The sequence below is a fragment of the Brassica napus genome, chromosome A3 (genome assembly GCF_020379485.1).
Source record: "Brassica napus cultivar Da-Ae chromosome A3, Da-Ae, whole genome shotgun sequence".
NCBI classification, from domain to species: Eukaryota; Viridiplantae; Streptophyta; class Magnoliopsida; order Brassicales; family Brassicaceae; genus Brassica; species Brassica napus.
In genome coordinates, this window is record NC_063436.1 from 20,588,591 (window position 1) to 20,615,552 (window position 26,962).

Genomic DNA, 26,962 nt, shown 5'->3' on the forward strand with positions numbered 1-26,962 from the left:
GTGGTGGAAGGTTTTCTGATTGTTTTGGAGAACATAAGACCACGTTTTGGTTTTGTGTTTGATTTAGGTTCCGTTTTTGTAGAAAATCATTATTATATTAGTTCTGATATTTGGGTCTGTAAATGAAATTTCGATTTAATATCTTTGGGTTATACAGGTATAACTGAAATGAAAGATGAGATATAACTGAAGTTCTTGTTTGCAATTGTTTTAAGCTTCTTATGGCTTTTGGAATAGAGTTTTCTCTTGTTGATAAGCTCACACATTATGGTTGGCTAGAAGCTCCATAAAAGTCCCTGATACCATCACATGTTTGGGCTCAGGCACGATACATGATCTCTACTCTCTAACAATAATAAGCACATTATCCAATAGCTTCTCCTGTTAGCAGCGAATCTGATTTGTTGTCGGATGAATGAGTGTGCGTGACAACATCCTCCAATAACTTCAACAGCTCAGCTCGACGGAGATTTGTCACCGTGTACTCTAGTGTAACCTATCGGGTAAGGAAGACTTGAGAAACTCAGTCCAGTTTAACACAAGAGCAGAAAGAACATCCTTGTTGGAGAGAGTGTACTATTTAGTTACCTCTTTGAAGATTTCACTGTGAGAAGAGTCCTCAAAACCCTACAAACACAAACAAGTGTGTTTAGTCTTTCTTTTTTTCCTTTGTTTATTCAGAGTGAGTGTTATTAATTGTACCAGTTTGCGGAATAAGCTGAGGGAAGCTGTGTTAGAGTCCCCAATCTTGGCTGTAAACTTGTGAATCTCCAAGTTCTTGACTGCATAAGCCATCATCATCAACACAGACTCCTTTCCTATTCCTTTACCACGGCTACTCTACACCAAACGGTTGTGTACCCAAAAAGAAGATTCATCATGTGCATCGAAATAACATCAGCCTAACTATAAGTCTAAGTCGATTGCGTTGAGAAACCAGTTAAAACGTTTGTGATGAGAGAAGAAAGCTACCTTCTGGGCTCAGCTATCATTATTTCGACCTCCGCAACCTTAGGATCATCCACATCGTTCATGTAAATGTTCACATCACCTGCCATGGCTGCACACAAAAGCTTTATTACTTCTTTACAATGACTCAGCGTGACAACAATCAAGCAAAACCACTAACTAATGATCTAGACCACTAACGAAGGAGCAGACTTGTAGATGTGTTCTCATTTCCAACAACCTATATGCATTTTAACAGTAAGAACAATTCCACTAATGCAAACATGGGTAGATAACAAGCCGCTTAGTCACAGTAGCTACATAGAAGATTACAAACTAATGCATATGGTAAAGTAATCTCCTTTTCTTCCTCCTAAAGTGAAGTAACTCAGGAAACAAACCTTCTACATGAGGTTCGCCAGGAGCCAAGTCTCCCTCTATGAAATCTTTGTCCAACACAATGAAAGTCCGCTCTGCAATCGTAAAAAAACAACAGAAGCATTATGAAATTTTTACATGAACATAACGTCATGAATCTACTCTACTCACAATGTACTTGATAAGAAGCTATATGACTAGCATCAGAACAGTCAACACATTTAGAGGACTGGTGACATCAAATTTACTAAAGAGTAACAAACTCAAAATAGAGAATCTTGACTATAATGGTCTAACATCAAAACCCAGATGCAAACAAAGTCAACAATTGAGATTCTGGAAAGAAAATCTAAAACCCTAACTGAGTTTAACACAGCAAAGTGGTCAACTTTAGATAAAATAATATGGTATAGTTAAGAAAGAGTCAAGGGTTGTTCATACTATTGGGATCTTGAGTCCAAGAGATTTGCATCTCATACTCCTGCTCCAGACTCAACGGCTCAGATCCAGTAGCTTCTAGAAGCGCAGGGTCCTGCATCCAACTATGGTACTTCGGGACATGTCCCGACATGTACGGAACCAACACCACTCTCTTCCCTTCCAAGCTCTCTTTCATCGTCACTGTTGTCGTCTTCCCCATCTTCTTCTCCTCCTTTTCTTTACAGAGAATAATAATTACTTTCACGAATCAACCAAAACGGCGTCGTTTTGATGTCGTCATTAATCCACGTCAGATTTTTATTAAATCTATCCGCATGAGGATCATAATGATATCGTAAAAAGATGTCTAAACATTACACAACCAACCAACTCGAGTGATCACTTACCTTCAAAGCAAAGACTTCAATGGAAAAATCATTATTTCCATCTCCAAAAAATACAAATTATTAAATTTTTTTAAAAAAGGCGTCATTGAGTTTCTGGTAACCACACTACATATAGTATGATTCAACCAACGGGAAAAAACAGAGATGATCGAGCAATGGCGACGACTTTAACGTTGACTCTAACATTCCTCTTCCTCCTTCTCTCGGCGTCAGTCTCCGGCAAGTGCACAACCACCACAGCTACCAAAACCTTCGAGAAATGCATCTCTCTTCCGACACAACAAGCCTCAATCGCGTGGACATACCATCCACACAACGCGACTCTCGACCTCTGCTTCTTCGGAACATTCATCTCGCCTTCCGGGTGGGTCGGGTGGGGGATCAACCCGGATACTCCCTCCCAGATGACCGGGTCTCGAGTCCTCATCGCGTTTCCGGATCCTAACTCGGGTCAGCTCATCCTCCTCCCTTACGTTCTTGACTCCTCCGTCAAGCTCCAGAAAGGTCCTCTCCTTTCTCGTCCCCTTGACATCCTCCGTCTCTCCTCCTCCTCCGCTTCTCTGTACGGAGGGAACATGGCGACTATCCGTAACGGCGCCTCCGTTCAGATTTACGCGTCCGTGAAACTCTCGTCGAATAACACTAAGATCCACCATGTTTGGAACAGAGGTCTTTACGTTCAAGGTTACTCTCCGACCATTCATCCCACCACTTCCACTGATCTCTCCTCATTCTCCACCTTCGATGTCACTTCAGGTATAGTCACTTCTTTTTTTTTGGATACCAGGAGGTTCAGGATCGAAACAAGTAATCTCCCATGACCAAAACCACAACAATGTAATATTAGTTTTAGGCATGCGCTTTCGGTTATTTTGGTTCATGTATTTTAGGTTTTGGTTAATTCGATTAAGCTACAATCCCACCGAAATGAACCGAAATTAAATCGGTTCGGTTCGGTTTTATATTTTTTCCAAAAATAATCGATTTTGAGGATTTTGGTATAATTATTTAGAAAATTCGGATAGTTTTGGTTTTTTAATTTATTTATTTTTCGAAAATCACAAACCAAACTGAACCAAAAACCAAATTATTTTTCAAAATCATACCTAACTCAAAACCGTAACCGAACCAAAAACCGAAAAATTTGGTTTGGTCCGGTTCGGACAAAATCCACAGGGCTAATTAGTTTCAGTCTCAACAGTCATAAGTTTGAGTTTGTTTTGTTGTGTATAGGTTTTGCAACGGTTAAGAAAAACAGTGGTTCGAGAGCTCTGAAAGTGACACACGGAGTTATCAACGCGGTGGCGTGGGGTTTTCTCCTCCCGGCGGGAGCAGTAACAGCTCGATACCTACGTCAAATGCAGTCAATAGGACCAACTTGGTTCTACATCCACGCAGCCATACAGCTAACGGGTTTCCTCCTCGGAACAATCGGCTTCTCACTAGGAATGGTGCTCGGCCGGAACTCCCCCGGAGTTACCTACGGCTTACACCGGAGCCTCGGGATAGCAACGTTCACGCTGGCTGCCCTGCAAACGCTGGCTTTGCTGTTCAGACCAAAGACGACTAACAAGTTCAGGAGGTACTGGAAGTCTTACCATCATTTTGTCGGGTACGGTTGCGTGGTGATGGGCGTGGTGAATGTGTTCCAAGGGTTTGATGTTTTGAGGGAAGGAGGATCGTACGCAAAGCTTGGTTACTGTATGTGTCTGTCCACGCTGGTTGGAGTTTGTGTGGCGATGGAAGTTAACTCGTGGGTTGTGTTTTGCCGCAAGGCTAAAGAAGAGAAGATGAAGAGAGAGGGTTTAACTGATGATAGATGCAGCAGTGGGATTCATTCATAGTTAGTTCTTGTTGTCCTAATTATAAGAGAGAGTGAGTGAGAGAGACACAACCCCAATTTTTATGTATTTTTGCTTTGGTTATATACATTGTTGAGGTGTTTCCATCACTATTCATACAACATCTTGATTTTGTTACACTTTCATATACTAAGGAGCAATGTTCTTAAAATCGATCTAACCAAACCAATTTTTTTCCAGAACGATTGGTTGCCCATCTAAACAATAATCTTCTATAATACATTTAACCACCGCCTAGAGGTTTCTTGAACATTGCTAAAGAGGCTTCACCAACCCCCTAGATTAGCTTAAACAACCCCTTGCATGTTCTATGTACTTGCAGCACTCACAAGAAGCCATCTAAAACACAGCCCACAACTAGTTTCTATTGTCATTTTCAGTTCTATCAGTGGTCCTAATAAGGAAACCTGTTTTCTGGTTTTCTCATAATGAAAAATTATAATGTTTGACTCACTCCCAGGTAACCATCATAGCCATTATCTTTCATCATCCTCCTTACCCTTGATACATCGTCCCACATTCCTTCTGTTGCATACAGGTTTGACATCAATACATATAAGCCTCCGTTCCTGTAATCCAACATAAACATTTTCTTAGCTACATATTCCCCAATCCCAATCTCTCTGTTCACAATACAAGCGCTAAGCAGAGCGCCCCACACTGCAGAATCCGCCTTCATATCCATCTCCCAAATCAAACTCAACGCCTCACTAAACAAACACCCTCGACCCAACAAACCAACCATTAGTGCATAATGCTGTAAACTTGGAGACATCCCAAACTCCTTGATCATTTCTCTGAAATATACTCTCCCTTCATCGACAAGACCTCCATGTGTACATGCGGACAGAACCCCCAGAAAGGTGATCTTGTCAGGTCTCATTCCCTGCTCTCTCATTTCCGAGTAGCAAGAAAGAGCTCGGCTTTGTAAACCTGATAAGCTGTATCCTGATATCATCGAGTTCCACGTTGCTGTACACGGAGCTTCAATGGTCTTGAACACTCTTTCAGATAGCTCTGCATTTCCACATTTAGCATACATGTCTATAAGAGCAGTGCAAACAAACTTCTCGTTTCCGAAACTGTTCCTAAGAATATAACCATGAAGCGTCTTCCCCAAATGCAAACATGAAAGCTGGGAGCAGCCGGCAAGTAAACTCGCTATGGTGATAGCATCAGGAAGCACATGTCCATCGCTTAAACTCATCTGATGAAATATCTCAAAGGCTGTACTCGCCCTTCCCGACTGTACACACCCTGATATCACTGAGTTCCAGCTAATCAGAGGAGTCTCGTGCAGCGTTTCAAACAAAAACAGGACGGTCTCGATGTCGTCGAACTTAGAGTACATTGTTATCAGTCCATTCACAACCAGCGTCTGTGTGCACAATCCGCTTTGAATCGCGTAACCATGTAACGACGTCCCAATCTCGATGTGGGAGGAGTTTGTACATCCATGGAGAATCCCAACCAAAGCTACAGCATCGATTCTCATACACAGATGTCGCATTTTAGAGAAATAAGCAACCGCTATGTCCATATCTCCTTCCTCGGCGTAGCTTGAGACAATCGAAGTTAGACCAACGATACTGTCTTGAGCCGAAGATGCATAAAGACGCTCTGCTGAGTCCAAACACCCACACCTTGAATAGGCACAAACCAAAGAAGTAATTACAGAGTTATCATTAACCATTCCAGTTTTAACAACAAGACTATGCAACGGCTCGTGACTAACATGAGCAGAGAGAAGATTAATAACTGTGACCGGACTAATCTCAACGCTCCTCTCAAACATATCCTTGAAAACAGTGATGGCCTTTTCCTGAAGACCACTCTGGCTATAAGCACCGATCATCGTATTCCAAGAAACAGTGCTTTTATCTTTCATCTCTGTAAACAAAACTTCCGCTGAATCCAACTCTGTACACTTTGAGTAAAACGAAATGAGCGCGTTCTTGACCTGAGAATCAAGCTCCAGGCCGGACTTAGCAGCGATGCAATGAACAGACCTCCCTTGGGAAACGAATCCGCATTGTCCACAAAAGGGCAACAAATTCGCAAGCGTAGTTGCGGAAGGGAGAAACCCTTGTCGAAGCATTACAATAAAGAGGTGCCACGCGTCACGTTCACAGCCGTTACGTGAATACCCACAGATCATCGCGTTCCAAGCAACGGTGTCTCTCTCAGGCATTTCGTCGAACAACTTGCCTGCGGTCGCTACAAAACCCATCTTCAAATAGAGATCGAGAAGGGATGTTTTCACGTAGACAAAGCGATCAATCCCTGATTTCTTGAGATGGGTTTGGACTAAGTTCAAGGAACCTACGGGGGTGGAAGAAGCTTGGAGAAGGATGGACATTGTAAAATGGTTTGGTCTGAGAGATGAACGAAGTAAGTCACGGAAGATTGTGATCGGAGAAGAAGAGTTATCACCATGAAGACAAGACTTGAGTAGAGAATGGTAGAAAGAAAGGTCTTTAGTGAAAAGAGTTATGGGATTGCTAATTCGCATAATGACTGACTTCTCTAAGTCTTTTGTTCTTGTCGGAATCCTAGATTTTACTCAAAAAGTATGTGAAGGTTTGCGACACAACAAACAAACTGATCAAGTAAGAAGTCTCTGATGCTTTCTATGATGTCGGTATGTTTTTTAGATATGTTTTATATCTTGGTTGGTTATGTCAACCGGTTGTATAAACATAACCGGTTGATCTTTATTAATTTAGGCAGTTCAATGTTTGGGCCCTTAAGGCCCATATTGAACGCAATACCTTTATTTTTGTATAAGGAAAAAAAAAACTGGAAAATAGAAAAAGAGAGAAGTAGAGAGGCATTATCCCTTACGACGAGGAAGCCGTCGTTTTGAGGGTTTTTATTTGCTTGGCGCACCGTTTCCTTCAATCTCCCGAGATCTTCTTCAAAGGCTCCCTATTCTCGATCCGTCGTCGTTTTGATTCATTCATTCAAAGTTCATCTCTGTTCCGCGCTGTTTTCAGGTTAGTCTCCCTTCTCCGGCGTCGTTTCATCCCAATGTCTCATTCCAATATCTCACCTCCTTTGTCTTGTCTCTACAATCGAAAAAAAAACCCAAATCAAAGCTCTCTCTTTTATCCTTTGTAAATCAAATTGAATTCGGGAAAAAATCTCTGGCCTCATCTGAAAGATTCGATTTTTATTGCTAGGGTTTCGATATTTTTCATGACATTGAATATCATCTGGGCATCTCTCAATTCATCAAAGGTTTAATTTTTAATGGTAAAGTTTGAAGATTTATTTTGGTTTGGAACATTATGTCAGGTAAGTGTTGATGCTGATGGACGTTATAACGAATCCTGGTCCACTTAAGGACATTGTCCTTTATGATCAAGAGAAACATGTCTCCTCTGCTGTCTGGGATGGCCAGGTTTCAACATCCTTCTCTATTGTTTCTTCATATAAGATTTGATGTCTCCTCTTTTACTGACATGGAAACAAACTGTTTTTAGGAGCGAGGTGCGTTGAGGTGTCACGAGCACACTTCCAAGTTAAGCGAGTGGAAGCTCAACTCAAAGCAGATTGAGTTAGTGGAGAGAGCTGGTTTCGGGTACTTGAGACGTATCCCCGCCATTAGTCTCGACAACCCTCTCATCTCCGCCTTGGTGGAGCGGTGGAGGAGAGAGACCAACACTTTCCACTTCACCGTCGGTGAAATGACCGTGACTCTCGAGGACATCGCCCTCTTACTCGGGTTAGGGATCGACGGAAAGCCTGTGATAGGATTCACGTACACGACTTGTTCTTCGGTTTGTGAGAGGTACTTAGGCCAGGCACCTGATTCTACTTACGCTAGCGGCGGGATGGTGAAGCTCAGCTGGTTGAAAGAGACTTTCTCCTTCTGTCCTGACGACGCTTCTTTCGAAGAAGTTGAGAGGCGTACGAGGGCTTACCTCTTGTACTTGGTTGGGAGCACTATCTTCTCTACGACCACTGGGAACAAGGTGCCTGTTATGTATCTCCCGCTGTTCGAGGATTTTGATGATGCGGGAACGTTTGCTTGGGGTGCAGCTGCTTTGGCTTTCTTGTATAGAGCGCTTGGGAATGCTTCTGTTAAATCCCAAAGCACCATTTGTGGTTGCTTGACGCTCTTACAGGTGGCTCTCTTTAGTTTCATTTCTTGTCTCCCGAAACAGTTTGTTCTTATTCCTTTTGTTGTTGTTGTGTACTTGTGTAGTGTTGGAGTTACTATCACTTGAACATTGGACGCCCAAAGCTGAACCGTGAGCCAGTCCATGATCATTTCCCGTTTGTGCTTAGGTGGAAGGGGAAACAAAACGGTCCAACAGCAAACCGTGATGTGATCTTTTACCGGAAAGCACTGGACGTCTTGAAGCCATCTGATGTAAGCTTTTTTTTTTTTTTATCAGTGTATACATACTTCTTTTGATTTTTATTTTTTCCCTGTGATTTTTTTTAAGGTGGAGTGGCTACCGTATGAAAACATGGACGGTAGATACATACCAGAACACATAAGAAACTCTCTGCAGTTAGGTAGATCGAGGACGATGCTGATATCTTTCGACAAGGCGGAGAGACACCTACCTGATCGCTGTCTGAAACAGTTTGGTTTGTTCCAAGGCATCCCGGAGGATGTGCACAAGTGGGTAAGAAAGTCCCGTGGAGTCGACGGAGGTGTGAACTTTTCAAGTAAAATGGAACCAGAGCTAAACGAATGGGAGATGCGTTGGGACAATATAGTGCCTGATGACGTTCTTGGTGTTGATGAAGCGGACTACATGAGGTGGTATCTAGGAATCACCCGCAAAGTTGTGGGAAGGCCAATCTCTCTCTCAAGCGAGTTTCAAAGAACGGTAATATAGTTTCTTGACACTCAGTTATGTTTTGAGTCTAATATAAATATGTTGTCTAAGAGATTGTAAATTTTATTCATTCACGTAATTATATACAAACCTTAAACTGAGTATTTGCTCCAATACGTTTTTGATTCTTAAATTTTCTTTGCTTTCTTCGAGTTGATTTGCGTTTGTTCATGACATGTACGTTTCTTAATACTTTTATTCCTCCTTTGTAGATTGCAAATGTGAGGGATATATTGGAGTTGGCTGAGAATTTTCCGACGCATGATTTGGACCTTGAGAGAGGGAACATGATGGCAAGGATCATCAGCCTTGCGCAAGATTGTCTGAGAGATCAAGTGGGAGTAACGCCAACGGAGAGCCAGCAGCAGATAGAGCTTGGGAAAAGGATGAGAGGTAAAGAGAGGGTGAGAAGGAAAGGGATGGGGAAGAGAAGGAAAGGTATTGATCCAATGGAAGACTACGGAGGTAGTGAAGATGAATCACAGTTTGGAGGACCTGTCCTTGAGGTTGATCAGTTGCATTTACCACTTACACATCATGGGAACTCGGTGTACGATGGAACACATATGTACGATCCTGTCACCAAAGTCGATGACATGGAGCTTTGCGACGAGATACCTCAGTTGCCAGAGGCTCAAGACATGAACAAGATTGATGGGTCGTCATCGCTGGATGTTGTTGGTACAAGAAATGCCATGACCGGCGAGGAGAGCCTAGGGGAACTGCCTGAGAGCTATGATGTGAAGAGAGAAGATAGAGAATCAAAGGTAGAAGACAATGATGCAGCAAAGGAAAGTAATGAAGAAAACGTGAACAGAGAGGAAGAAGATGGAATAGACATGGGGGGAAATGTTGCAGAATCGTCTTCACTTGGAAGAAGAGGAGAGAACTCTGTCGTGGCTTAACAAAGAAAGGCTGCAGGGAGGAATTGAATTAGTTTTTCTGGTTTGTTTTGTTTATTTAAACCTCTTTTGTTGAAGTACTGTCTTTTTTTTTTTGTTAGAAGTATATTAATTTTTCTGTAGAAGAGGTTACAGAAGAAAAATAAAAGAAGCATGAACAGGTAGGTGACAAAAACCAACTTCGATTTTTTTTTTGGGTCAACACCAACTTCGATTTAGATGATTATAATAACTTACACATCTTTTTATTAAATATACAAGGGTCGGTCTGCCCTACGGACGGGATATTATTTTGAAAATAATGAAAATAGTTAGAGTAAATATTCAATATAAATTGTTATATTTTAAAATATATATATTAGTTAAACTATGTATATGTTATTGTATTTGGAGACTAAATATACCATGATGTTTTGATAAGTATTTTTTTATGGTACCATCACATCATTTTTGGTAATTTTATGGGGTTGGATGAATCTAAATAGTATTGTAAAAAAATTGACTAACTTGTAATTATAGATTAAGTAAACAGTTATGAGTAAAATTTATTATTAGATCGGTTAATTATTAGTCGTGTAAACCGAAAACAATAATATTAAAATATCATGGCTTGACATGTTGGACAGCTTAAATTTGATATAAACCAAGCAACGATACACTGGTGGTGAAAAATATGATTGCATGGCAATTCGTTGAATTCTCTTTGCTTACAATATTGTTGATGCATACAGCGCAGAGTTCATATTCTTTTTAGGTGTGAGTGTCTTAATATATACATCTAAATCAATAATTACACAATATTTTTGAATATTAGATGCACCTCATAAGTTATTATATGATAATAACATCCAAAACCACGGCATAAGTACCCAATTAAGAGTAAAATATAAGCTAAAATAAATAATATATATATATATATATATATATATATATATATATTATATTTAAAACCCAATAAAGCATTTGACTGAAATAAATAATATATAATTATCAAATCTTAGGGGTTTTTATGTTTTCCGTACTCAGTATATATTATGTTTTGAACTTGAAAAAAAAAGATTATAAATTAATAAGTTGTTAAATTCTTACCGAAATTTTGTGATTGATGTTTAGATATTTATAACATAATACAAAAGAATACAAAAGCGTACAGAAAATAGTTTACAACTAAATATTTATTATATTAAACTAAATAATTATTCAAAATTTGATCTAAATTGCTGCATTGTATTTTTAATATCAATTGTTAATTAGTAAAACAATCACCCTTTTCATGATTTATATATATATATATATATATATATATATATATATATATATATATATATTGCTTTCCATCGAACTATACGAATGACTATTTCTACTTAACAATATATATTTAAAATTTGTGCAATCTATTATTTTTTGTTTTGTTTTTTTTTCTAATATTACTATTATTATTTTTAGTTATAAGTATGTTTGATTAGTTTATGTTGTATGGATTATATTTTATGAGGTTATGTTCTACACCAGTTGTGTAGACTTATTTGAAAACAATGGATTATATTTTTATATAACGTTTTTCAAAAAATATAATGGGATGATTTTTTAAGCAATTTGCATATGTTTCTATTGGTTTTATTTTTTTCTATAATAGAAACAAATGCTAACCTTTTGTATTAACTTTTATTGCTTTTAAAAAATTCTTAATACCTGGAGAAGGTAATTTGATATATTGCATGTGAAATTGTAGAATTCTGAAGTTGATTTGTTTTATATCATATATTGGTTAACTTTTTGCATATTTAGGGATGTCGTTTTTGACGTTTAAGTTTTCTTTATCTTGTCATTACAAAATATGTTATCGGAAAAACATTTTAATCTTTTTATCCATAAGCTACATTCTCCTCATGTATTATTTTCGTATACTAAAGTTGACTCCTTCATCCTTCATGTGTAAGATACGTTAGAATGCTAATCGATATAACATACGAAACTGAAAATAAATAGCACTTTCAGATAATGTGCAAACTGTGTTGTAAAGTCTGATAGTATTATTTTTCTTTTTGGCTAAAATATGTTAATATCATTGAAAAATGAAATATGAAACTACAAATGTAAGAACCTAATCTAACTGAACTCCATGGCAAAAATAAAGAAAAAACAGGAAGCCAGTACAAAACAGAGTAGTGCTCTCAACAGAAAAAAAAAACAGGAAACCAGTCACGCACTTGTGGTTGATGACTCTAAACAAACTTATGACCTTTATTGACTCTTGGTTGTGAAGAACGTTGTTGCGTTTGTTGCGTTGACGCCATAGAAGAAAAAATTGCAGCTTGAGCCACCACAGTCCTCATCGTTTTAGGAGCAGCTGCTGAGCCTTGCCTCAACCATGATAAGAGCTGTAGCCATGAAGAAAATAGATTGCAAACTGGATCAAGGCGTAAGAGGATAAGTTTCCAGACCTCCCTGCAATATACACATGATATCAAAACATACTCTCTTGTTTCATGTGCCACAACACACAGACAGCAAAGAGTGGTTATGTTTAAAATGTGCATAATAGAAGATCAAGTGTCTGATATTCCATCACTAAGCATATCAGCAACTGTCGTTAGTGTCTGATCAAGTGTTGGGCATATCATCCACGAAGAAGAAAATCAGAATAGAAGAAAACAGAGCTCGTCTTATAAAAACTATCCTCTTATTTCTTATTTATAAAAATGGATTGTTACTTGTTTATAAACATGAACGGGCAAAGAACATGTACCTAGTCCATCCATTCAAGGTGTGACTCATAGTAGTCATTTGAAAGGAATGCTTCAGCTTTGTTGTGCAGCAGCTTCTTCAAACTATGGAAAATATAATGAATTACTTCAATACACATAGCTAGTATTTGTGAAGAAAAATGTAACATACCTTGATCACGAAGATATACATGTGGCAGTACATCGTTTTGGAGCTGGTGGTTTCCAAGCATGCGTAGATTTACATCACAAAGCTCAACAATCTGCGTTTGATATGTACAAATTGTTAAAAAACACAAATGAAGTTCTTGCTTCAAATAGAAAAGTAACAAAGTCTTTGAAACTTACTGGTTTATCATCTTTTTCACTTTGTATAACAATGTCACAAGACTGACAAAGCCCAATCCCATCTTTGTTGGTGATGCCTTTGATTGATGAACCAGACGTCCAGACCCAATGCTAGATGCCAATACAACCGGTGACGACAATGAAGCTGCTTTAGAGTAAATAATGTCCTTGATATGAGCAAGAAAAGGTCCACCTAAACCAACCTAAAAGTTTTATAAAACTCAATCAAGTAATGTGCTTATAAGCTAATGATCATAAAAGCAAAAGCCACCTAACTGGACGACCATGTTTAGTAATTCCGGCTTTGGCTTCTGCTATGGTTTCCAAGGAACCTCCAAGAGCAGCCATGCGTTCCTCACCTATGGTTGTTATGACTGATGCGGCAAGATTTGAACTTTCGAAGACATTTGTAGTGTCCCGATCTCCTCCTAGCCCAGCCTGATGATACCAAATTTGCAAAAACAAAGAAAAAACAACTTAAACACAAACCTTCGTTCCTCTTTTTTGTACCAAAAAAAATGAAACCAAAATGATTATAGCTCTTGTAACCTACCCTGTCCGAGAGCCTATCCAGCTTCCCTATGAAGGCTTGAACTGCAGCAATTGTCTTTGCTATCTCTCGTCACACTCCGTCGTTTGTTCCAATGATGTCCATCTCGTCGCTTGTCATGCCGCTTGGTCAACGCTCGTGACATGCTGCACACAAACGCCGCATGAAGAGGAGAGACGAACATCGTTTCTTCGCTTCAATTAGGGTTAGACATTCATCTCAGCGGGCCGGATTCAGAGCCAAATCTCAGAAAACGCGATCAAAGCCCACGACGACAGAGTTAAGTGATACGGCGCGTTTTAATTGACACGTGTCAACCCCTCAGAGAGCGAGTTTCCAGCTGGATGGCCTAGGAGAGAGGCAGACAATTTTATATATATATAGATAGATAGATGTAGAAGAGGTTACAGAATAAAGATAAAAGAAGCATGAAACAGGTTATAGATGATGCATTTGAGTTGGTCAAATGGTAAAACTAACTTTCAAAATACCAATCACAAACAATAGTTCATTTTTCATATTTGAAACAAATGGATTATTAGTGTCATTGTTTTAGACAGTTTAATTTCAGTCTGAGTTCAAAATGATTGTGTTACTATATAAATGTTTGTTAAACCATCCATGAAATAGTGTTCATTCACTTTGGAAAAATTTAGTTAATTTATTCAACAAAAATGTTCTTTTCTCTCACTTTCTATTAATCTTTGTAAAGAGTGTAGCGTTGATCACTACAATTTCGCGTTTGGAGTTTTGTGAATATTTGAATAAATTAACAAAATTGTTTACCTAAATTCGAAAGTGTTGAGGATCAGTGGTGGTTCAACAAATTGACTCTTGAAAATGCTCTTTTACTAACTTTACTTACAAAAGTACTTGAGGTCCTAAATAAAAGTAGTCCAAAAAAAGGTCAAGTTGTGTGAGAATCGATGCTTTGTTCCTCGGAGAAAGTGGTTTGATTTATACTTTCAATTTATAATAACCAATAGTTGAGTCTATTAAACGATTTTGAGTCACGAAAGTGGGCTAATTATATGTTTTCTGTGTTTAAGTTTATGAATTTATCGAATCAAAACCTAGTTATTGTGTTTGGCATGCAGAGCCGGTCCTAGAAATTTTAAGGCCAGAAACCAAAAATAAAAAAATGACTGAAAATAAAAATTCTGTTAGTGGGACAATTCAAATCCGGGTTTAGTATATAAATACAATGGCTAATCAACCACTGCACTAAAACACATTTTTAAGAAAATGTAGTTGCTTTTGTTGATAATAATTAGCGGCCGGAATAGTTGCTTTTGTTGATAATAATTAGCGGCCGGAAGTCATTGCTTCTACTGCTTGAGCATAGGGCCGGCTCTCTTGGCATGCTTATGTTTCTCTTCAGACATCATAAAATGATTGTAAAATCGCAAAATATTAAAAGGTCTCCTTCCTTTAGTAGCTTCAACTTCCACAAGAAAACCGTCCTTTGAATGATCTGAATAGAAAGCACAATTATACATAAAACTTTAATGATGTAAAACTCAAATCACAAATGCAATCTCAATTCATTTCCCCCCATTGCAGTCTTGAATTTTTGCAATGTAAAGATTAAAAATATATGTTTTTCTTTTCTAGTTATACTTTATATTGCTTACTAGTGACCTCTAGTTTCAAAATTTTGGTTTAGTTGTATATATATATATTATTATTTTTTTTTTTAATTTTTTTGGGTGCAAATGTTAAAAAGTTGTGTATATTTATGGCTACACATGTGCAACGTTCCAATGTTGTAGGTAAGCATGCGGATTTAGTTAAAACGGTGAGTTCGGTTTAGGAAAATCGATTTTCTGTTAGGTTAGTTTGCAATCTTGAAATGGACCAAACAAAAAGTTGGTTCGGTTCAGCATTTGATTAATTTAGTTTATGAAAATTCCATGAGAAGCTGCTCTGCATATCAATCAATATAGACTTAATATTTTACTTTCCTATTTCGTATTAAAATCGTAAAAAATATTTATAAACTCGCTTTTAAGAAATCAATTAAATTATATTGCTACTAAAGTCCATTGTTCCTTGAATGATTTATTATGACGTCAAAAAAAAAAAGAATGATTTATTATTTGCAAAAATCGATCCCTGTATTTTTGAATTTCTCCCACATTATGACCCTCTGGGGGCCAGCAGGCACAATACTAATGAGACACACGAGATTATTATGCACTGAGTGGGTCCCAGCGCTTACTTTAATTTTGTCGGCTTGCAGGTTGTGAGTGGGAGAGAATATATGTCATCTCAAGACTTGGCAAACGTATTCAGATCAAACTGTATCCACATATCTTTCAGTGCGCCGCACCGCACCGAATAATCCCCTCCTTTCCCACTTCTCTCTTTCTCTCCTCCAAAGTCCTTCTCAAGTCCAACTAATCTGATATTCGGACACGACCCCCTTTTTCTCTCTGGCTTTTAGTTTAACCCTAATTTTGAGGTTGTTCGGTTTCGATCTGCAGATTCTTGTTCTTACCGGAACTTGAGAAGCTTCAGTTTTCGAAAATCTTGGTCGGATGGTGATCTTCTCGATGTCTGTGCTAGGTGATTACTTTTTTTTCTTTTCTTTTATAGTTTTTTTAGAAAAGTTCTTTCATTCAGAACTTAATAATGCTTATTAATATTAAATGTTTTTGAGGAGAATAAAAGGAAAATATTTTAGATGCTATTGTTTGTTTAAGGACAAACGATGATTCTCTCAAGATGGTAGATTAACGTAGTAGATCATATAAGGGATCATCATTTGTTTTTGTTTGGTTAATAACACTTTTTTTAATGGTAGTCTTTAAGGTTGACTCTTAAGAATGTTGTCGTCTGACCAAAGCATAGAACTTTATGTTTGTTATACTCACGAGAGATTAGTTTTTAGTGTTTTGTATTTGCTGAAATATTTTTTTAATTTTTTTTTGTGGTGATTGATTGATTGATCATATTGGTCTCTTTCAGGTTAATGTTAAGCTCTGATTAAAAATTACTATCTGCTGGTTAGAGATTCTTGTTGGTTCTTTTAATGGCTGAGGTGGGAAAAGTCTTGGTTAGTGACAATTCAAGCGAGACTAAAAAAGCACCTGATGTTGTTATTGTTGCTTCCCCTGATAAAATGGAGGCTACACCAGTGGCTACTGAAACTGAGCAATCTTCAGCCGAGATTCCGGAATCTACGGACAGCAAGAAGCTACTACAGCCTGTTCCAGCTTCAGTGTCTGAAGAAGTTGTTGTTGCTTCGGAGAAAGCACCAAAGGTTCCTGAAACTGGTACTGTCTTAACCTTGCAGTCTGGTACGGAAGGGAGTAGTAGCCCGTTTATCCGGGAGAAAGTTATGGAAGACGGATACAACTGGAGGAAGTATGGACAGAAACTTGTGAAAGGGAATGAGTTTGTGAGGAGTTATTACAGGTGCACGCACCCTAACTGCAAAGCCAAGAAGCAACTGGAACGGTCTCCGGGTGGACAGATTGTGGATACTGTTTACTTTGGTGAGCATGATCATCCAAAGCCTCTTGGTGGTGGTGGTGCTGCTGTTCCTATCAGTCAAGATAGACGAAGTGATGTCTTGACGGCTGTGAGTAAAGGTAAGAATATTTCTTTTTTTTTTATACTCCCTCTGTATACAAAAGATTGATGTTTAAGGTTGTTCACACATAGTAAGAAAAATTAAATATTTATTTTTGGTTTTACTTTTGATTAGTGTAAAGTTTTATTTGATTCCCAATAAAATCTAGCCACTGACATTTTTAATTTATATTTTATTTTTTTAAGCAAAATGCATGAAGTAAAGCTAGAGCATCATATCTTTGGTATACAAGAAAAAAAAAAAGCTAAAACAATCTTTGCCGCTTATGATGTTGGTTTATGTTTGCAGAGAAATCATCTGGATCTAGTAGTGTTCAGACACATCAACCACCGAAGGTCCATGGAGGATTACATCTTTCTGTTGTTCCAATGGCTGATGAAGTGAAAACTGATGTTTCACCATCAAGTAGGATAAAGAGCGACATAACTCACAAGGATAACGTTAGTCCTGCCTCAAAGCGAAGGTACTGATAATCACATTTCATTTATGCTCGTTTGTGTGTTTCTTCTCATGTTTGATGTTTACTAAAATCAGAAAGAAAGGAGGGAGCATAGAGCAGATTCCAATGGAGAGGCCAAACAATGAATCACGCAACGTGGTTCATACTCAGACACTGTTTGATATTGTGAATGATGGGTACAGGTGGCGTAAATATGGTCAGAAGTCTGTGAAAGGCAGTCCATATCCAAGGTAAGTGATCCGATTTACAAACTTTTAGTTTTATATACTCCTCTCCCGCACTCACATTGTTTTTTTGTTTTATTAGGAGCTACTATAGATGTTCAAGTTCTGGATGCCCTGTCAAGAAACACGTGGAGAGGTCTTCTCGTGACACGAAGATGCTTATAATGACGTACGAGGGAAACCACGACCACGATATGCCACCAGGAAGGATTGTCACTCATAACAACACGCTGGACTCTGAAGTTGATGACAAAGAACCGAGTGGTAAAGACCCTGAAGTCAACAAAACTCCCCAGAGCTCAGCTCTTATTACAAAAGAAGAACATCACTTGAAAAAGAAAGCTAAGAGTAATGGCCTTGAGAAAAGTCTTGATCAAGGTCCAGTCTTGGATGCAAAACCTATGGAGGAAATAAAGGAGAGATCAGAGGTAACAAAAGATCAAGCAGCCAAAACAAAGTCAGATGCTAACACATCAAGAACTATGGAGAGTGAGGAGGAACAGAAACCCAAAGAAGAGTCTGGTCAAAGCTAAGGGCATATGTATCGGTGTTAAATGATATACAGATGCTTAACATAGAGATTAGTACAGGCATACAGTTTGGTGTTTCAGGCGGGAACCGGATTAGATTTAGTGTATAATGATGGGAATAGTGTATGCTTATGACCCTTTATATTATATAGCATGCGCCATTAAGCCATTTCGATTTGGTTCAAATAAGAGTTGGGTAGCACAACAAGAGTGTCTTTCTTTGTTGATGGAGCCTGTGTTGTAATAGTTGTAGATTGGGGATATTGTATATGATTTGTTCCAACTTTTATTAATGGTATTAAGACAAATCCATCTACTACTTCCACTTAAGTTTCCTTTTTAGCATTACAAAGTGCAATTTTATGTTTTCGGTATTGATGTAGACAAATTCAATTTAAATGATACTTGAAAAGTACACAACAATCTTGCAAACAACTAAACTCATCTTTTAACTACACAACAAGCAAACTGTTTTACAGCTAAAAGAGACCCTTTGGTCCTGAATCTATACACCTATATTATATTTCATGTATATATATCTATACAATGATAATCTGCATTCTTCTCACACTAAAGAAAAAAAAAACGAAACTCCTACAATAGACAAATCTGACTATACCATCAAACTTCATGGATTTGCCTAAACTATAGATAATAATATATGTTCTTTTTTTTATTTTTCGAAGAATCTTGCCACTGATGAATAAAGCTCTTCTTCTTCAAACGGTTTCGATACAAAACCATCCATCCCACACTTGATGCATTTTTCATTTGTTGCCTGGATCACATCAGCAGTCATAGCTAATATTGGTGTGTGCCACTTCCTTGACTCTTCTTTCTTGTTCATCTCTTCTTCCAGACCACGTACTCTCCTCGTTGCTTCAAATCTGCACCAGTAAACAAAAAAGAGATTACCCATGAGTTTTTGCATTCATCATCATATCCACAACCGTTAAAAGCAAAAGACTTTACCCATCCATTTCAGGCATCTGCAGATCCATGAAGCATGCGTCAAAATCATGAGGCGGCTTAAGCATTGCAACTGCAGCTTTGCCACTGTCAACGCAAGTCACAAGAGCTCCATATTTCCTTAGCACTGCATCTGCCACTCTTCTGTTTACCATCGTATCGTCTACCACCAGAATATGTTTTCCTCTAAGCAAGTTCCCAAGATTCTTTGGTTTTCTATTTGTCTGCCTCTTCTTGCCACCACTTCCCACGGTTTCTTGCAAGCAGCATATCAAGACGCTCATTCGAAGCGGTTTCATCACCACCTCGTCTACCAAACCAGTTGATTTGATCTCACTGAGCTCTGCTGGAGTTGTAAAGGTAGCCAAAAGTATAATCTTTGGGTGTCTCGTAGAGGGCTCTTGACCACTGTTAAATGCTACATACTCTTCCTTGTTCCATGCATCTTTGTCGATTAGAATCAAATCCAAGTTCACTAATTTACTGCCAAACAATTTTAAAATTTTTGAGTAACACATGAAGTAATCTCATCACAAGTGTCGTTAATAAGCAACAAACGCGAATTAACTTTGAAGAAAGCAAAGAAACTTATTTATTGATTATGTGAAAACAAATAATTTACAATCTCTTAGACCCGTATTTATAGTAACTTATCCCATTAAAAGTACTTTTCCTAATCCTAAAAGGCATACGGTACCGAGAGTTTAAGACACTTCCACCAAGAAATGGAAAGCAAAAGTACCTGGCACAGGAAGAAGATGCAGTTGCAAGACTTGAAGCAATGTCTACAGAAGATACACCAACTCTCTGAAGATGGTAACGAGTAACCTCGGCTCGAATGTTTCTGCTATCAATAACCAATGCTTTCAATCCTTGAAACTCCTGAATAGATTGATCAAATAGCTCCAAGGCAGTGACTGATGAATCCCTTTCCCGTTCTCCAAAAACTCCGGTAAATGAGAAAGTAGTGCCGACACCAAGCTTGCTTACAAACCCAATCTCTCCTTGCATGAGCTCAACCAAACGCTTGCTTATGCTTAAACCTATCCCTGTCCAACCGTAAGTCCGTGATGTCGAACTGTCGGCTTGCATAAACGGAGTGAAGATCCGAGACTGTGCATCAACAGGAATGCCAATCCCTGTGTCCTCCACAGTAACAAGCAACTCAGTTTTATCACAACTATGGTCCTGAAATGTCTTGAAGTTCCTCCAGCTTCCACTTGCATTCACAGCTGGATACCCGCTAAGCGTGTTACATAATGTCTCATCCGAACCAAGTCTTTGTTTTAGTATTTCATCTTCTGTTTCAAACGGTTCTCTCACCTCATTGGTTAGGTGCACCGAGATGAATATGTGTCCTTTTTCCTGTGTGAACTTTATTTATGGAAAAAGAACAAAACATCAGGAGAGACTTATATGTTGGTTCTTAAAGTTATACTGGGGTAGAAACCCCAATTTTTTTTTTTAAATCCGAATTTTTCAATTTTTTAGTCCGAATTAACCGGAAAAAAATCAGAACAATCCGAAATTATTTGGATATTAGCTGGTTCCTAACTTTATTACCCGAACCAAATTGAGAACCGAACGAACCGGAACCAAATTTTCTAAGTAACTGAACGGATTCTAAACCTCTAGAACTGAAGAACCGAGCCGGAACTGGACCCGAATGCCTAGAGCTAGGTAGCAGTAAATACCTTGATTGAGTTTCCAACAAGGTTTGTGATTATCTGTCGGAACCGACCCGGATCACCAACTATAACAGCTGGAACATTGCTAGAAACATAAACAGCCAACTGTTCTTGACACAAAAGAAAGAAAACATTCATTAGAAAAAGAGTTGAATGAAATAAGACCAAACTTTGTGTTGATGTTGTGTATACCTCGATTCCTTTTTCAGCAGCCTTGCCAGAGAGGAGGGATGAAACATTATCCAGAAGGAACCGTAGATCAAAAGGCACGTTCTCAAGCTCAAGTCTTCCTGACTCAATCTTCGCCTGATCAAGAACCTCGTTTATCAGCGATATTAGATCTTTCCCACTGCCATGAGCCGTTTCAGCAAAGTCCAATTGTTTTGCGTCAAGATCAGTGTCCATCAGCAACTTCAGCATCCCTGTCAAAAAAACAATCCCTTACATGTTTCACTTCCAGAGAAAACAAAAATCCAAAAAACGGTAATAATCATAATTAAGTTTCTTCCTCGTTTTACCTAGAACACCAACCATTGGGGTACGTATCTCATGAGAAACAGTGGCTAGAAACTGCCAATCATCAAATAAACATTTTGATCAAAACATAAGAACTTTGATTAGGCATAAGTAAAAAACAAAAAAAGAACAAGAAAGTTACTTGTGACTTTGCCACATCAGCAGCCTCAGCACGAGCCTTAAGCTCCATCATTTTCTGATAGTCCTCTTCAACAGTAGCAATTCGATTAATGGCTTCATTAAAGATATAACCAAGAAGAAGCGTGATAACCAATGCGAAGCCTGGTGGCATTATAGCTAACCAAGGAATCGGTGGTTTTTGTGTAAACCTGTTTTAAAAAAAAAAAAACCAAATTATCTCTGAGTGAATGATCATAGAGAGTGTAGAGAGAGGGACTGAACGAAACCAAACCTGCAGTGCATCTCATGCTTCCTAAAGGGATCACCAAAATCAAGGCTACTAATGTGCTCTTCGCTCATATCACCAACCTCCGAGCCATACATTTTAATGACAGACGACGCGTTAGTCGTGTCGTAAACGTTTACAGATATGGTCTGTTTACTCGCAAGCTGTTGAAGAAGCTTCTCCACTAGTGAAGGCATATCGTACGATGCGCCAAGGTACCCAATTGTTGCCTGGATCCTCTCTTCTTCAGTAGCGTCATGCGGTAGGTTGGTGTTGTACACAGCGAAAGTCAATATAACGCCGAGATGGTTTGATTTCAAAAGCTGGAAAGGTGATGTTAACACTCCTTTCCCTAAGGCTCTCGCTCTCAAGATGTTTTCTCTGTCTTCCTACAAAGCAAAAGAGTAAAGATTGGTTTAATCAACTGTCTGAGACTATGACAACAAGAAGCTTAAGTGGGATTTACTTTTCCAGACATCATGTCGACAGAGACAATATGAGAGACGGTTTCTTGAGCGAAGATAACGGGTGCGTATTCGTCTTGAACAGGAGCTGGATCGAAGCCTTGGACGAGAGTCTGGTCTTCAAAGTCCATTTTCTTTATTGACCATCCATGTTCCTTCTCGAATTTCTCTCTTTCAGAGTGAGTTACTTTCAATGCGTAAGCAACACCGCTCGTGAGAGGTCTTTCGAAATTAGTTCTCTCTGTATACTCACCAAACGTTTTCTGAAAAAAAAAAAATCAACAGTTAAAAATCTTAAGAATGGAATTTTATTTCTAACCGCACCGCAGCACAATTAGCATTAACAAAAATCTCTAGATATACACATGTATCTATACGTTTTTGTTACTATAGAACCGCACCACAATTAACATTAACAAAAATCTCTAGATTTACACATGTATCTATACGTTTTTGTTACTATTGGAACCGCACCACAATTAACATTAACAAAAATCTTTAGATATACACATGTATCTATACGTTTTTGTTACTATTAGAACTGCACCACAATTAACATTAACAAAAATCTCTAGATTTACACATGTATCTATACGTTTTTGTTACTATTGGAACAGCACCGCAGTTAAAAAAATCTCTAGATATACACATGTATATATACTTTTTGGTTACTATTAGAACCGCGCCGCAATTAACATTAACAAAAATCTCTAAATATACATATGTATCTATACGTTTTTGTTACTATTAAAACACCATCGTAGTTAACAATAACAAAAATCTCTAGATATACACATGTATCTATACTTTTTTTTACTATTAGAATCGCACCGCAATTAACATTAAAAAATCTCTAGATTTACACATGTATCTATACGATTTTGTTACTATTAGAACCGCACCACATGTTACCATTCGGACTCTTAGTTTACCTGATCAATGGCAGAAGGGGTTTTGCCATGGTGAAAGGTAGAGACGAGGATGGACAAGGCGTGGACATGGTTCATGCTAACATTGAACTGGTCCTGCAACACCCGAGCTCGTTCCTCACACATGTTGGTTAACGTCTCTTTCCTTTGGAACAAGATCTTCTCGTTGGTATCCCAAAACCATAAAACAGACAAAGAAACTCCCGCGATGATGCCGAGTAGAAGCATGTTCTTCCTCCACTTCCCAGCTGTTTTGCATTGCTGCTGCTGCTGCTGCTTGTCTTGTACTAAAGAAGAAACTTCTTTTCTTACAAATATCACACGGCCGCCGCCCACTAGTAGTACACAAAGGACCAACCACCAATGCCATTTGTTCATTACATAAAACAACACAACCTGATGCAGCACACCTCCTTCTTCTTCATTCTCAGATGATGACATAACCTCTGCAACAACATGTCTCTTAGCCTCCTCCTCCTCCTCGTCTCCTTTCTCGGAACGTGTTGACAAGGAACATGTAATACCACCATTCTCCTTGCGACATTCAAAAGATGTTACCTGTTCTCCAATTATTCAAAAGCTTTAAGTAAATTAAATTGTCAAACAATAATAAAAAGAAGAAAGAAGTAGTGGGAAACCTGATTTGAATCAAAGAAGAGAGAAAGCATAGCATCAATCTCACTTCTGCTCTGATTCCTGAACAACATCCCTTTAGCAGAAGAAGAAGAGTCATCAGCAGCAGCAGCAGCCTCTTTCTTCTTGCATATACATAAGAAGCCTAAGCTTAAGCTTAAGCAGAGCCAGAGAACAACTAAGCCACATAAAACCCGGATAAGCAGAATCTTGGTTGGTATCCGTTTTTCTGCTTTTGTCTTCTTTAAATTGGGATTCGAGAGCTCACAAGCTATAGACATGTCGGCCGGCACCAAAACCACATCTACCAATTCTTGGGGGAAGACCCCTTTTAATCTGAGATTCAGAATTTGGGGGGATTTCTTTTTTCAGAATTCTCCTAGAAATCAAGATTTGAGAAGAATCAAAAGAGAGAGAGAAGGTGGGAGCTTTTACTAAGTGATGAAGCTAAAGAAGACAAGATAAGCCAAAACTCAGTCGTTTTCGTGGCTAAGCTTTGAGCAAAACAACATGGTTCACTAAAGAGAGAGAGAAAAATATAAAAATCTTTCTATCTTTTTTATTTTGGAACAGAAAGATGGGAAGAAGAAGAAGAAGAAGACCAAGTTGGTGTGTGCCCCTCCTTGAGAAACTAAACTGGACGAACTCAAACTCAATAATCAGAGGCTTTGGACAAAGAGATGAGAAAGTTGCCAATGATATTCTTTCTTTTTTTTCTTTTTTTTTTTTTTTTGTAAAGAACGTCACTTCTCTCTAGACTTCTAATTCTCTTTTGATCATTTTATTTTTTTTATTTTTTATGTTTTTTTCTTTTCTTTTGATGCACTCAATGTTGATATTTTTGTGGTTTTTGGGTCCATGCTGATCTCATCAATAATAATCATCTTGCGCGGGGAAGGTAATTACTGAAACATTATTAAATACACAATTAGTTTTATTTAACTAAAATCGTGACATGTAATGTAATACCCTTTTTTTAAGTGTGAAACTGAATCAAGACATGGATTTGAATCCATGTTTTACATTCATATGTGCTGTTGACATAAAATGTTTTTTTAATTAAGTAAATATTTGACCGACTTGTTTGAATAAAAATTACACAGAGCAACGCCATTCCAACAATCATTTTTTTTGTTCCTAAAGAAGCATCAATTTAATAATGTAAAAGTCTGACCCGATATTTTTTTACAATTATTGAATTATTATTAGATTTTATATTAAAACATTTTAGTTTTTTTATTAAAAAAGATTTAAAAGATCCAATTCTTAATAGATTCGATAGGAGAAAACTAAAATACATAATATCTACAAAAATATTTAACAGTGATAAAAAAATCTTAGCCGCTCAATCGGAAGAGAAGCAAATGCCAGGAAACGTCAATGGACAACTAACTGTAGGAACCTTATTTTACTACCATAGGACAACTGATATTTGTAAAGAATAATAAGAACATAAACTAAAATTTCAATACCAAAATATAAAAATAAAGAAGAATTGCAGAGTCGAGATAGTTAATCTCTTTCCTTAAATCTTTAAACGCCCCGTAGTGTGACGGTTTTATGGCGCTCAGATTCCCAAGATACAACTGCAGCATTGTTTCTGTTTACCATCACCGAAAAACAGAATCTATCGAACCTATTTCTGTGATGTACTCTCAGACTCAAAAGAATAAAAAATACTAGCATAACTATTATGAGTGGGAGAAATGTTCTTGATTGTATGAATGTGTGTGTTTTCTAAATGGCTCACAAGCCTTTATATAGAAATATAATGAGAAGCACAAGTTTCATTTTTCAACACAAAAATGAAACCTCCATAGTGCACTAATGGAGTTTTTAATTCTTGTCATTATTATGTGAATTTATTCCACATTTTGACCAAGAAATTAAAGAATAAAATTATTATTGTTTTGACCAATTCAAACAAAACAATATACTTTAAAATGGATTTCTTTTTTTATATTTTATCAATATAAAAGATCAACATATATTTGGTTTATAAGATTAAGTCAATGAACATGAAGTCCAACTAACAAATCAAAAAACCCAAATCCAATTTCAAATATCCAATGTGTGTATTTGCTACTTTATACAAGTTTTTCAAATCACACACATTAGACCTCCATTTCTCATTCAAATAAAACTTCTTTTTTGACATATGAATACATTATTCATAATGTTCAAAAAATAGTTCCAACAATCCCCCACATGAATAGAAATGACTATAGACACTAGACGACTCGACAGACTTTCTAGACAAGACTCAACTTCCTAGACAAGACTCGACAAGACCTAACTAAGGACTTTTGAGAGTACAAACGAAAAATCCACTGCATGATGAGTTGGTAGCAATTTTTCAGCCTTGAACCAGTCATTGTTAATAGCTATCGGATTTACTCGGCCAGGAGGTGGCCATGATGTCTTGAACCTCCCGGGCTTTGGTGTAAACCTAGACAATAGCCATAACACAGCTTCATTCTCTCACAGAACTAGGTTCTCTGTTGTGTTCATTTTGGCCGTGAACAGTCTTGGTTAATCATGAGTGAACTTGGAGAATATAGCCTTTCCTTCATTCTCTTAGAAACGGCCCCATTTCACACTCACAAGGTGATTTGCCATTAACTTTCTTTAGAGGAGTATCATGTACTACTCCATTCATATCTCAAAGCTATGGACACAAATCATTAAAAGCTAATGCTTATCCTGTATTCCTTACATGTAGCACTGTTTAATCATCATAGGAATTGGGTATAGACCGAAGTCTTACAGTGCTTTGGGCAGACTTAGTTTCACTTAGTTGTCTCCTTGAACCTATTTCTTGGGATCTCCAGTCAGTTAGGTAGAGTTACCGCGAAACCTCATCTTAATTCACAGGCGACCCATTCCTTTTGATGATATAACAATTTGATCTCATGACACACCTTTAATTAAAGGATCCTAGGTTGTCACCATAGTGAACATAATCTCTTGAGATTAGTGGAGATCAATTGTCTAATGTTTTTTGTCATCTTTTATTCAAGATACAATTAACCATTATACACAAAACTCAGTGTATGACACTAGCTTGTTTTTTTTTTTAATAAAAAAATTATATTGTGATAACTATCACTAAGTTCATATGACCTCTTGCCAACGACTTTATATGGTA

At 37.8% G+C, this 26,962-nt stretch overlaps 6 protein-coding genes and 1 long non-coding RNA gene across 9 annotated transcripts; 3 read left to right on the plus strand and 4 right to left on the minus strand.

The window, feature by feature from the left end:
* Positions 1 to 160: 160 nt before the first annotated feature.
* Positions 161 to 2,028, minus strand: LOC106439802 (N-acetyltransferase 9-like protein). Its single transcript, XM_013881317.3, has 6 exons — positions 1,768 to 2,028; positions 1,350 to 1,421; positions 973 to 1,060; positions 703 to 835; positions 589 to 627; positions 161 to 496 (listed from the first exon to the last, which is right to left on the minus strand). Exons 1-6 carry the CDS (start codon positions 1,964 to 1,966, stop codon positions 365 to 367), a joined length of 663 nt encoding a protein of 220 aa, XP_013736771.3. The 5' UTR covers positions 1,967 to 2,028; the 3' UTR covers positions 161 to 364.
* LOC125607057 (histidine kinase 2-like) lies at positions 161 to 24,592 on the minus strand. 2 transcript variants are annotated; one of them, XM_048776617.1, is made up of 11 exons: positions 23,820 to 24,547; positions 23,185 to 23,739; positions 22,255 to 22,515; positions 21,795 to 22,177; positions 21,525 to 21,711; positions 21,385 to 21,436; positions 21,059 to 21,288; positions 20,873 to 20,971; positions 19,921 to 20,552; positions 19,511 to 19,661; positions 161 to 282 (listed from the first exon to the last, which is right to left on the minus strand). In XM_048776617.1, exons 1-11 carry the CDS (start codon positions 24,093 to 24,095, stop codon positions 259 to 261), a joined length of 2,850 nt encoding a protein of 949 aa, XP_048632574.1. In that variant the 5' UTR covers positions 24,096 to 24,547; the 3' UTR covers positions 161 to 258. The 2 variants fall into 2 exon arrangements, with proteins under 2 accessions (XP_048632574.1, XP_048632573.1); XM_048776616.1 differs by lacking the exon at positions 161 to 282 and adding an exon at positions 18,635 to 19,096 and having other exon boundaries at positions 19,182 to 19,661; positions 23,820 to 24,592.
* Positions 2,152 to 4,140, plus strand: LOC111214211 (cytochrome b561 and DOMON domain-containing protein At2g04850). Its single transcript, XM_022716627.2, has 2 exons — positions 2,152 to 2,909; positions 3,387 to 4,140. The coding sequence occupies exons 1-2, from the start codon at positions 2,270 to 2,272 to the stop codon at positions 3,995 to 3,997; spliced, it is 1,251 nt and encodes a 416-aa protein (XP_022572348.2). The 5' UTR covers positions 2,152 to 2,269; the 3' UTR covers positions 3,998 to 4,140.
* LOC111214210 (pentatricopeptide repeat-containing protein At2g04860-like) lies at positions 4,173 to 6,642 on the minus strand. Its single transcript, XM_022716626.2, has one exon. It carries the CDS (start codon positions 6,525 to 6,527, stop codon positions 4,452 to 4,454), a length of 2,076 nt encoding a protein of 691 aa, XP_022572347.2. The 5' UTR covers positions 6,528 to 6,642; the 3' UTR covers positions 4,173 to 4,451.
* Positions 6,815 to 9,961, plus strand: LOC111214212 (protein MAIN-LIKE 2). Its single transcript, XM_022716628.2, has 6 exons — positions 6,815 to 7,011; positions 7,313 to 7,418; positions 7,501 to 8,145; positions 8,226 to 8,393; positions 8,470 to 8,862; positions 9,084 to 9,961. The coding sequence occupies exons 2-6, from the start codon at positions 7,323 to 7,325 to the stop codon at positions 9,774 to 9,776; spliced, it is 1,995 nt and encodes a 664-aa protein (XP_022572349.1). The 5' UTR covers positions 6,815 to 7,011; positions 7,313 to 7,322; the 3' UTR covers positions 9,777 to 9,961.
* Positions 11,198 to 15,319, minus strand: LOC106365213. 2 transcript variants are annotated; one of them, XR_007338320.1, is made up of 6 exons: positions 13,401 to 15,318; positions 13,124 to 13,285; positions 12,848 to 13,050; positions 12,672 to 12,762; positions 12,523 to 12,604; positions 11,198 to 12,221 (listed from the first exon to the last, which is right to left on the minus strand). It is a non-coding gene; the product is annotated as an uncharacterized LOC106365213 (long non-coding RNA). The 2 variants fall into 2 exon arrangements; XR_002654781.2 differs by having other exon boundaries at positions 12,848 to 13,285; positions 13,401 to 15,319.
* Positions 15,711 to 18,521, plus strand: LOC106426741 (WRKY transcription factor 1-like). Its single transcript, XM_013867469.3, has 5 exons — positions 15,711 to 15,965; positions 16,368 to 16,993; positions 17,284 to 17,458; positions 17,530 to 17,685; positions 17,762 to 18,521. Exons 2-5 carry the CDS (start codon positions 16,432 to 16,434, stop codon positions 18,210 to 18,212), a joined length of 1,344 nt encoding a protein of 447 aa, XP_013722923.2. The 5' UTR covers positions 15,711 to 15,965; positions 16,368 to 16,431; the 3' UTR covers positions 18,213 to 18,521.
* Positions 24,593 to 26,962: the final 2,370 nt, after the last annotated feature.